At 43.3% G+C, this 12774-nt stretch overlaps 1 protein-coding gene across 1 annotated transcript in view; it reads left to right on the top strand.

The window, feature by feature from the left end:
* SORL1 (sortilin related receptor 1) overlaps positions 1-12774 on the top strand; it is a 161985-nt gene that overhangs the window by 26289 nt on the left and 122922 nt on the right. Inside the window, 3 exon segments of the mRNA XM_056544046.1 lie at positions 6367-6483; positions 9049-9174; positions 12030-12191. Coding sequence (XP_056400021.1) covers positions 6367-6483; positions 9049-9174; positions 12030-12191 — 405 coding nt within the window.

Raw genomic sequence — 12774 nt, forward strand, 5'->3', positions numbered from 1 at the left:
ATCGAAGAGGGGGCTAATACTTTTGCACAGTGTGACTAACATGCAGTATTAGCCCCCTCTTCGATTTCTCAAATACTGCATGTTAGTCACACTGTGCAAAAGTATTAGCCCCCTCTTCGATTTCTCAAATACTGCATGTTAGTCACACTGTGCAAAAGTATTAGCCCCCTCTTCGATTTCTCAAATACTGCATGTTAGTCACACTGTGCAAAAGTATTAGCCCCCTCTTCGATTTCTCAAATACTGCATGTTAGTCACACTGTGCAAAAGTATTAGCCCCCTCTTCGATTTCTCAAATACTGCATGTTAGTCACACTGTGCAAAGTATTAGCCCCCTCCCAAACGTCTCCACTGCTGCATGTTTGTCACACTGTGCAAAAGCTTTAGCCCCCTTCAAGATGGCTCTAGTGCTCTATGCTTGTCAGACTGTGCAAAAGTATTAGCCCCCCTCCCAGGTATTGCCAATGAATACAGGTGTTCAATCTCTAGATCAGTGTTTCCCAACCATGGTGCATTCAGCTGTTGCAAAACTACAACTCCCAGCTGGCTGTCCGGGCATGCTGGGAGTTGTAGTTTTGCAACAGCTGGAGGGCCACAGTTTGGAGACCACTGCCATAGAGGATAGTTTACACCGGGCATAAGGTCTGTATAGGTTTTAGCCCCCAGATTTACCCAGGGCATGTTTCCGTCCTGTGACAGCATGCAGAGCTCTTGGAAATGCTGAGGAATTTTATCGCACAATGATGAAACTTTATTTACTTAAGTCTAGACAAACAAAATGTAACGTTGGACATGAAGGTTCATCCCCATCACATGTACAGGAAGGGCTGAACACAACCTAACAGCAGCACAGAGGATTTATGGCAGAGCCGCCGTCAGGATGTGCTCTCACAGGCTTGTTGGTTTGTTCTGCGCGGCGATGAAATTCACGGCCTGTACGTGCGAATTCACATCCGTGGTATTAATAATGCAGAAGAGGCTGTCTCAGTATTTGCAATGCAGATATTATCTAGAGGCAAAATAACACCTCCTCCTCCTCCTCGTCTCCTTTTAGTCCTGTATCTTATTCAAGGTTAACTTTGTTGCCCCAGCTTTCCCAGAATCACTATTGCAAAATTTACATTCAGGAGTCTGGAAAAGTGTGGGAGATGTGCACATATAATGTAATGTCTATAGAGGTTATACGGAGGTACTGGAGCGTTATAAGAGGAGCGGCTGATATCAGTCACATATAATGTACATTGTAACAATTCCTTCATCTTTATTCTTATCTCTGCTGGGGGTTCAGGCTCCTGGATGTGCCCGTTTACTGACAGCCAGCAGAGGTACAAAAATACTGATATGTATTGATTACAGTGGGGATCAAAAGTTTGGGCACCCCAGGTAAAAATGTGTATTAATGTGCATAAAGAAGCCAAGGAAAGATGGAAAAATCTCCAAAAGGCATCAAATTACAGATTAGACATTCTTATAATATGTCAACAAAAGTTACATTTTATTTCCATCATTTACACTTTCAAAATAATAGAAAAAAAAAATGGTGTTGGCAAAAGTTTGGGCACCCTGCAGAATTTATAGCATGCACTTCCCCCTTTGCAAAGCTGAGACCTGCCAGTGTCATGGATTGTTCTCAATCATCATCTTGGAAGACCAGGTGATGTCAATCTCAAAGGTTTTAAATGCCCAGACTCATCTGACCTTGCCCCAACAATCAGCACCATGGGTTCTTCTAAGCAGTTGTCTAGAAATCTGAAACTGAAAATAGTTGACGCTCACAAAGCTGGAGAAGGCTATAAGAAGATAGCAAAACGTTTTCAGATGTCAATATCCTCTGTTCGGAATGTAATTAAGAAATGGCAGTCATCAGGAACAGTGGAAGTTAAAGCAAGATCTGGAAGACCAAGAAAAATATCAGACAGAACAGCTCGCAGTATTGTGAGAAAAACAATTCAAAACCCACTTTTGACTGCACAATCCCTCCAGAAAGATCTGGCAGACACTGGAGTTGTGGTACACTATTCCACTATAAAGAAATACCCTTACAAATATGGTCTTCATGGAAGAGTCATCAGAAGAAAACCTCTTCTACGTCCTCACCACAAAAATCAGCGTTTGAACTTTGCAAATGAACATATAGACAAGCCTGATGCATTTTGGAAACAAGTTCTGTGGACCGATGAGGTTAAAATTGAACTTTTTGGCCCGGAATGAGCAAAGGTACGTTTGGAGAAGAAAGGGAACAGAATTTAATGAAAAGAACCTCTGTCCAACTGTTAAGCATGGGGGTGGATTAATTGTGCTTTGAGGTTGAATTGCAGCCATTGGCACGGGGAACATCTCACGAGTAGAAAGAAAAATGGATTCAATAAAATGTCAGCAAATTTTGGATGCTAACTTGATGCCATCTGTGAAAAAGCTGAAGTTAAAGAGAGGATGGCTTCTACAAATGGATAATGATCCTAAACGGGGGATCCTAAAATCCACGGGGGATTACATCGAGAGGCGTAAACTGAAGGTTTTGCCATGGCCTTCACAATCTCCTGACCTCAACATAATTGAAAATCAAGAATATATATAATCACTGGCGCAGGAATGGTTCCGTTTTTAGGCAGCCAAGATACAACAATATGGGTCCTGGCTGGGGCCCAAAAGTGGTATAGACTGAAAGGAAAATTATACTTGTGTATCGGCGCACATAAAAGGAGCACCCATATGGGAATACACTTACTTAGTATACTTGGTTTGTTGTTTTCTGTGTGAGATGGACAAATTCTGATAATGTGCTGATAATAGTTCCATTCACTGGACAAAAGAAATCGGGAGAAATACCTTTGGCTAAACGATCCAGTAATTGTGTCTATATTGTTGCAGATTTAAACAACATGTATTGACTTAGTATCACTTTGTACTGTTACAGAGAAACTTACTTAGGTGCCTCTGTTGAGATTTATCTATAATGAAAGTAAATGCCGACTCCGCACCGCACTGGACGGCGTTCACAGTGTAGTACTGATTTTGTCGCTGTATATATATATATATATATATATATGAAATAGATCAATAGTTATATATCGTTTAGATTATCCAAGAAAAACTTCTTGGATAATCTAAACTAGTGCTGGGCGGTATACCGGTATGATCCGGATACCATTTTTTTTTCTCCCACGGTATGGATTTTTGCCCATACCGCTATATCGGGCCCCTCCCCCACCCTCCGAGTCAATAAAAAAAATTAAACTTACCCGTAATGGGGTGGTCCGGGCCATCCATCCTTCCTGTAGTGTCCGGTGGCATTCCGGGTGGAGGGTGAACCGGTCCGGGCTGTCCTCCTTCTCCGGGGGTCCTCTTCTCCACTCCGGGCAGGCTTCGGCCTAGTACGCTGCATAGACGCCGCTACGCCCGTGACGTCAGGTGCATCGCTGCGCACGGACGAGTGGAGAAGAGGACCCCCGGAGAAGGACAGCCCGGACCGGTTCACCCTCCACCCGGAATGCCGCCGGACACTACAGGAAGGATGGATGACCCGGACCACCCTCCCCGGACGGTCCCTGCAGCAACTGGGAAGGTGAGTCAGGGGTCTGGGATGGACAGGGGTCTGTATAATATACTATACCTACAGTAGGCCCTCCAGCTGTTGCAAAACTACAACTCCCAGCATGCCCGGACAGCCAACGGCTGTCCGGGCATGCTGGGAGTAGTAGTTTTGCAACAGCTGGAGGCACCCCTAGTTGGGAAACACTGACCTATACTATACACTACTATATAGTCCAACATGCTGGGAGTTGTAGTTTTGCAACAGCTGGAGGCACCCTGGTTGGGAAACACTGACCTATTCTATATACTACTATATAGTCCAACATGCTGGGAGTAGTAGTTTTGCAACAGCTGGAGGCACCCCTAGTTGGGAAACACTGACCTATACTATACACTACTATATAGTCCAACATGCTGGGAGTTGTAATTTTGCAACAGCTGGAGGCACCCCTGGTTGGGAAACACTGACCTATACTATACACTACTATATAGTCCAACATGCTGGGAGTTGTACTTTTGCAACAGCTGGAGGCGCCCCTGGTTGGGAAACACTGACCTATACTATACACTACTATATAGTCCAACATGCTGGGAGTTGTAGTTTTGCAACAGCTGGAGGCACCCCTGGTTGGGAAACACTGACCTATACTATACACTACTATATAGTCCAACATGCTGGGAGTTGTAGTTTTGCAACAGCTGGAGGCGCCCCTGGTTGGGAAACACTGACCTATACTTTATACTACTATATAGTCCAACATGCTGGGAGTTGTAGATTTGTAACAGCTGGAGGCTGTAGTGTTGTTTGTTACATCTATTTAAAAGGCTACTCCACTGCCCCAGTGTCCAGATCATTTAGTTCCAAAAGCCCATTTAGTTCCGCTACGCCACCTCAATGCAAGTCTCAATGTAAAAAAAATTAATAAATACCGTGATACTGTGATACTTTAGAAAAATACCATGATACTCATTTTTGGTCATATCGCCCAGCACTAATCTAAACAATATATAACTATTGATCTATTTCATATATATATATACAGCAACAAAATCAGAACTACACTGTGAACGCCGTCCAGTGCGGTGCGGAGTCGGCATTTACTTTCATTATAGATAAATCTCAACAGAGGCACCTAAGTAAGTTTCTCTGTAACAGTACAAAGTGATACTAAGTCAATACATGTTGTTTAAATGGGCACTGTCACCAACTTTATTTTTTGATATGTTGTAGTACTTATGTACTACAACATATCTCTAATATACTTTTATTATTTTTTTTTTAATTAAAATAGTTTAATTTACATTTGAAATCCGGCCACTAGGGGTCTCCCTCCTAGTGGCCGGCTGCAGTGGCCGGGCATCGGTCCTTTTTCATTCAGCCTGCGCTCGCTCCCTGCCTGTCAATCAGACAGGCAGGGAGCGAGCGCATTGGCTCCCCGGCCACTGGCTGGGAGGCCACTCCTCCCGCACATTGCCGCCTCCGCCTCGTCGCTGCCGCTGTCCCTGCACGCCCAGACTCTGCAGTAAGTGGAATGGGGGGGGGGGGTGTTGTGGTGGAGGGAACGGGGTATGGTGCAGGGGGGGGGGAGGAGAAGGAGGGGACGGGCTAGCGCCGCATGTAACTAATAGTTTATCTACACAGGGTGCCTCCAGCTGTTTCAATACTACAACTCCCAGCATGCCCTGACAGCCAATAGATGTTTGCTGGGAGTTGTAGTGATGAAACAGCTGGAGGCACCCTGTGTAGATGAACTAAGGGCGGAAGTGTTGTCCCCAGCAAGCATCATTGACGTGGTGCCTGTTGGGGAAGTCTGCCTGGTAGTGAGCACACTGCCAGGCAGACAAAAGGCATTTTTAATATAGTAAAAATAAAAATTAAAAGCAGGGAGGGGGTTAGGGATAGATTGGCAATAGGCAGGGGCAGAAAAAAAAAATAGGATGGTGGGAGCTACTCTTTAAATCTGCAACAATATAGACACAATTAGGCTAAGTTTCCACTTGGGTTTTTTTCTGGCAGTTTTTGGATATCTGCCACTGCAGTTTTTGAGCCAAATTCAGAAGTGGATCCATAAGGGAGGAGAAGTACAAGTCCTTCCTTTATATGTCCTATTCCTTTTGAATACATTTCTGGCTTTGGCTCAAAAACTGCAGTGGCAGATCTCCAAAAACTGCCAGAAAAAAAACCCAAGTGGAAACCTAGCCTTACTGGATCGTTTATTCAAAGGTATTTCTCCCGATTTTTTTTGTCCAGTGAACGGAACTAATATCAGCACATTATCAGAATTTGTCCATCTCACACAGAAAACAACAAACCAAGTATACTAAGTAAGTGTATTCCCATATGGGTGCTCCTTTTATGTGCGCCGATACACAAGTATAATGATTGAAAATCTATGGATAGACCTTAAAAGAGCTGTGCGTGACAGACAGCCCAGAAATCTCAAAGAACTGGAAGACTTTTGTAAGGAAGAATGGGCAAAGATACCTCAAACAAGAAGTGAAGGACTCTTGGCTGGTTACAAGCTGTGGTACTTGCCAAAGGGGGCAGTACAAGATATTAACTCAGACGCCATTTTTTTTTGTTTTCTGTTATTTTGAGTGTAAATGATGGAAATAAAATCTAACTTTTGTTGACATATTATAAGAATGTCTAATCTGTTATTTGATGCCTTTTGGAGATTTTTCCATCTTTCCTTGGCTTCTTTATGCACATTAATACAAATCTTCACCTGGGGTGCCCAAACTTTTGATCCCCACTGTAAGAAGTGTGAGACATTTATAGTGTTATAGTAGCTATCATGGATTATAATAATCCTTTGCCTCATGTTCCAGGTCAGCCTCAATGACTCTCACAATCAGATCGTCGTCCATTGGGCGGGAGAGAGAAGCAACGTCATCGTGGGTCTCACCAGAGACAGCCTGGGCGCCCTGGGCACCAAAAGCAGCAACGTGAGTTCTCATTTGTGGGGTCCCAGTGATCAGACACTATCCTCTATCCTGTGTATAAGGGATGTGTTTTACAACATGCCTACAGTGGTAGGCATGAGCTTAAAGGGGTACTCCGGTGGAAATAGTTTTTTTTAAATCAACTGCAGCCAGAAAGTTGCCAAACAGATTTGTAAGTTACTTCTATTTAAAAATTTTTAATCCTTCCAGTAATTATCAGCTGCTCTATGCTCCAGAGGAAGTTGTGTAGTTCTTTCCAGTCTGACCACAGTGCTCTCTGCTGACACCTCTGTCCATATCAGGAACTGTCCAGAGCAGGAGAGGTTTGCTACAGGGATTTGCTCCTACTCTGGACAGTTCCTGACATGAACAGAGGTGTCAGCAGAGAACACTGGGGTCAGACTGGAAAGAAATTCAATAAGAGAAGACCTTCCTGTGGAGCATACAGCAGCTGATAAGTACTGGAAGGATTAAGGTTTTTAAATAGAAGTAATTTACAAATATGTTTAACTTTCTGGCACCAGTTGATTTAAAAAAACATTTTCCCACTGTATTACCTCTTTAAAGGGAAGCAAGCAGCAGATTTTACCATATATAATGCTTGACAACATGTTAAATATGGTAAAATCTTTGTCCTCACCATCCTCTGAGAATGTTTTTGCCCCCAGGGATGGTGAGGATATGAAGTTATAAAGTCCCTCCCAGCCACCCCATTAGTAGTCCCCTGGGCGGGGAGTTATACTTACCAGGTCCTGTCGCTTCGGCTCTGGTCCCGCCCCCTCCGATTGATTGTTGGCTCGCGTCATCACTCTTTTCCATAAGCATACGGAGCAGAGTGATGACATGAGCCATCAATCGGAGGGGGCGGGACCAGAGCCGAAGTGGCAGGACCTGGTAAGTATAACTCCCCGCCCAGGGGACTACTTACGGGGTGGCTGGGAGGGACTTTATAACTTCATATCCTCACCATCCCTGGGGGCAAAAACGTCCCCCGGGGAATGTAAGGATACAGAGTTTACCATATACAAAGCGTTGTCTAGCGTTATGTATGGCAAAATCTGCTGCTTGGTTCTCTTTAAGCTCATGCCTGCTTTTGTCCCGCCCTGTATATATAATGCTGTATATAGTGCTGTATATAGTGCTGTATATAGTGCTGTATATAATGCTGTATATAGTGCTGTATATAGTGCTGTATATAGTGCTGTATATAATGCTGTATATAGTGCTGTATATAGTGCTGTATATAATGCTGTATATAATGCTGTATATAATGCTGTATATAGTGCTGTATATAGTGCTGTATATAATGCTGTATATAATGCTGTATATAGTGCTGTATACAGTGCTGTATACAATGCTGTATATAATGCTGTATATAGTGCTGTATATAGTGCTGTATATAGTGCTGTATATAATGCTGTATATAATGCTGTATATAGTGCTGTATATAGTGCTGTATATAATGCTGTATATAGTGCTGTATATAGTGCTGTATATAATGCTGTATATAGTGCTGTATATAATGCTGTATATAATGCTGTATATAGTGCTGTATATAATGCTGTATATAATGCTGTATATAATGCTGTATATAGTGCTGTATATAGTGCTGTATATAATGCTGTATATAGTGCTGTATACAATGCTGTATATAATGCTGTATATAATGCTGTATATAGTGCTGTATATAGTGCTGTATATAGTGCTGTATATAATGCTGTATATAATGCTGTATATAGTGCTGTATATAGTGCTGTATATAATGCTGTATATAGTGCTGTATACAGTGCTGTATACAATGCTGTATACAATGCTGTATACAATGCTGTATATAATGCTGTATATAATGCTGTATATAATGCTGTATATAGTGCTGTATATAGTGCTGTATATAGTGCTGTATATAGTGCTGTATATAGTGCTGTATATAGTGCTGTATATAATGCTGTATATAATGCTGTATATAATGCTGTATATAATGCTGTATATAGTGCTGTATATAGTGCTGTATATAGTGCTGTATATAGTGCTGTATATAGTGCTGTATATAATGCTGTATATAATGCTGTATATAGTGCTGTATATAGTGCTGTATACAATGCTGTATATAATGCTGTATATAATGCTGTATATAGTGCTGTATATAGTGCTGTATACAATGCTGTATATAATGCTGTATATAGTGCTGTATATAATGCTGTATATAGTGCTGTATATAGTGCTGTATATAGTGCTGTATATAATGCTGTATATAATGCTGTATATAATGCTGTATATAGTGCTGTATATAATGCTGTATATAGTGCTGTATATAGTGCTGTATATAATGCTGTATATAGTGCTGTATATAATGCTGTATATAATGCTGTATATAATGCTGTATATAGTGCTGTATATAGTGCTGTATATAGTGCTGTATATAGTGCTGTATATAATGCTGTATATAATGCTGTATATAATGCTGTATATAATGCTGTATATAGTGCTGTATATAGTGCTGTATATAGTGCTGTATATAATGCTGTATATAATGCTGTATATAATGCTGTATGTTCATCTAATTCTCAGGTCTATGTATCTTATGATTATGGAAAAAGCTTCAAGAGAATATCTGACAAGTTCCGATACCCGAATGATGACCACAAAGTTCCCACCGTGGCCCAGTTCTTCCACAGTCCTGTTGACAACAAGCGGGTAACTATCTGATGCTATAGCTGCGTTCACGTCATGGGTGGTGGGGCGACATTGTTACCTGGGGATGAGCCACCTATAGACGAAAAAAGAGAGAGAGGAAGTGTGAGAGGGTAACAAGGCGTCTTAGCAGATAGAATGGAGCAGCAACATGCAACATGGTGACAAAGTAGTCCGGGCATGCTGGGAGTTGTAGTTTTGCAACATCTGGAGGTCCGCAGGTTGAAGACCACTGGTATTGGAGGTTATACTCACGTGTCCCCGCCGTTCCGTACCGTCACCGCTGCCCTGCATGTCGCCGTCCATCACTGTCGCCGCGTCCCCGGGGTGTCCCTAACGCTCCGGCAAGGCCTCTTCTTCCCCGGCATCCTCGCTCTCCGTCGCCGCCATCACGTCGCTACGCACGCCGCTCCTATTGGATGACGGGACAGCGTGCGCAGCGATGCGATGACGACGATGGAGAGCACCGACGATGCAGGGGATCCAGAAGAGGACGCACCGGAGCCCCGAGGACAGGTAAGTGATCGTCAGCGGACCACATGGGGCACCGTAAACGGCTATCCGGTGGCAGCTGAAGCAGTCTGCGCGGCCGGATAGCCGTTTATGCGATAGCCCCGACATACAAAAGCATCGTATGTTGATGCTGCCTCTGAGAGGCCATCGTATGTTGAAATGAACGTATGTCGGGGCCATCGTAGGTCGGGGGGGTCACTGTATGCAGACTTGGTAATACCAAGCTGATCAGTGGGGGTCTGGCAGCCGGGACCCTGAAGGATCCTAAGAACAGGAACAAAATTGTCCTGAAATTTCTATTATATGTGACCCAAACATAATAGATTCAGGGGTTTAGCAGTTTAACAAGTGGCAGTACAGGAGATTAAAAAAAGATTGCACTTAGATTTATCAATACGTCCTGGTTTTACTGTAGATCCCCCTCCCACGGGCTATAATAGTAGGTTTAAAGGAGAACTGCAGTGTAAGACACTTGTCCCCTATCCTGTGGGTGTCTGATCGTGGTAGGTCCGACCTCTGGGACCCCCCTCGATCTCCTATACGGAGACCAGGCATTGCCCCCCCTACAGCTCTATAGGAGAGGCGGGTATGCACGAACGCTGCATAGAGATGCATGGAGGGGGCGTGTCTTCCGTGGCGTCATGCTGCGGCCGACATGCCTCCTGTGCGCCTTCCCGTACAGAAGATTGCGGGGGTGTTCAGACGCCCCTCCCCTCGCGATCAGACTGTTATCCCCTATCCTGCGGGTATTAGGGGATAAGTGTCTTACACTGCAGATCTTCTTTAACGAGCAGCGGACCCCCATTGATTTTTATGGCTGAACAGAGACACCTAAGTTACTGCGCTTTTGAGTCTGCTGAAAATAACGCATGGAGCCAGAACAGAGTAACTAGGTGACTCAATTGGACCATAGAAATGAATGGGGTCCGCTGCTCCTGTTCACAGTATACCTCGGCAACCTGTTTTTGGCAAGATGCCGACAGATACAACTACTGGGTGCAGTAACGCAGTGTAAACCTACTATTAGGCTATGTTCAACATTTCACAGGCTGCCGGTGGCGGCATTACAAGGGAATGTGCCTTCTCATAGACAGCTATGCATTCCGCGCAGAGTCCGCAGAAAGAGTGGACGTGTTCATTCTTTCTGTGGACACCGGAATTAGAATTTACGTGGCACAGAAATTGTGAGGTGTGCACAGCGCAGCATAATCCCATTGAATTCTACTGCTGCAGAATTTCCCTGCAGAATTCCAATGCGGAATTGCTGCACAGAAATTCCGACGTGTGAACATAGCCATCGTGATTTGGCTTCATTTAGATGAGACTAAAGGACCTTAAAGGGGTTTATCCAGGAAAAAACTTTTTTTTATATATCAACTGGCTCCAGAAAGTTAAACAGATTTGTAAATTACTTCTATAAAAAAAATCTTAATCCTTTCAGTACTTATGACCTTCTGAAGTTAAGGTTGTTCTTTTCTGTCTAAGTGCTCTCTGATGACACAGTTTAGAAGAGGTTTTCTATGGGGATTTGCTTCTAAACTGGGCGCTTCCCGAGACAGGTGTCATCAGAGAGCACTTAGACAGAAAAGAACAACCTTAACTTCAGCAGCTCATAAGTACTGAAAGGATCAAGATTTTTTAATAGAAGTAATTTACAAATCTGTTTAACTTTCTGGAGCCAGTTGATATATATAAAAAAAGTTTTTTTCCTGGAATACCCCCTTTAACAACAATTCGGACATTGTTCTCCAACCTGTGGCTCCTATTATGCCCTGACAACCTTTGATGTCCTGCCCCAATTCGTCCTATTCCCCCAACCTGCAGCTCTTCAGACATTGCCAAACTACAACTTCCAGCATGCCCTGGCAGCCTTTGGCTGCCAGGGCATGCTGGGAGTTGTAGTTTTGCAATGCTTGGAGACCACTGCCGTAGTAAAACTCTAGTATAATGTTCAATACACAGATGTGCGCAGTCTTGGGGGGGAGATTTATCAAAACCTGTGAAGAGGAAAAGTTGTCCAGTTGCCCATAGCAACCAATCAGATCGCTACTTTCATTTTGCAGAGGCCTTTTCAAAAGTGAAAGAAGCGATCTGATTGGTTGCTATGGGCAACTCAGCAACTTTTCCTCTGGACAGGTTTTGATAAATCTCCCCCTTGGAGATCTATTTAGAGCATCAGCCATTAACTCCGCCAAATGTGACAACCACCTCCAGGGACATTGCTCAGTGTGATACTTGTCACCGTATTATTTTCAGAGCGCAGCGAGGCGCAGTATAGGTCACCTGACCATTAACAACACCATTTCTTGCGCCCTGATTTATTTATTTTTTTCACTCCCGTTCAGTACATCTTTGTCGACGCCGATGCCAACTACTTGTGGATCACGACCGATTTCTGCGTCACCGTGAAGAGTTTTTCTGTGCCGTTCAAGCCGACCGATCTCCTCCTGCATAGCAACGATACCAACCTGGTGCTGGGGTACGACAAACTGCACCCCAACAAGCAGGTAAGGCGCAGTTATGCCTAAAATCCAGAACATTCACGGTGAACATGTTTTAATAAATTCTTTCAGTGTATTTAAAGGGATACACCAGTGGAAAACAAATGTTTTTTCTTTATTTTTTTTTTTTTCAAATCAACCGATGCCAGAAAGTTATACAGATTTGTAAATGACTTCTGTATAAAAATCTTAATCCTTCCAGTACTTATCAGCTGCTGTATGCTCCACAGGAAGTTGTGTATCGTAGTTCTTTCCAGTCTGACCACAGTGCTCTCTGCTGCCCCCTCTGTCCATGTCAGGAATAGTGATGAGCGGCATAGGCCATATTTGAATTTGCGATATTTCCTGATTATATGGACGAATATTCGTCCTATATTCGCGAAATTCGCATATTCCATATATTCGCGGTTATTTTCGCATGCACGTGTGCGCATGCGGATAACTACCTGTCTATCTATATTATCCATCTATCCATCGATCTATCTCCTAATATTCTTTAGTGACGATATTTGCGAATATGAGGATATTCGCGAATATTCACGGAAATTTGCTCTCCAGTCCAATACAGTAAATAGTATAGGAGGCTTCA

Source organism: Hyla sarda, chromosome 10 (assembly GCF_029499605.1).
Source record: "Hyla sarda isolate aHylSar1 chromosome 10, aHylSar1.hap1, whole genome shotgun sequence".
NCBI lineage: Eukaryota > Metazoa > Chordata > Amphibia > Anura > Hylidae > Hyla > Hyla sarda.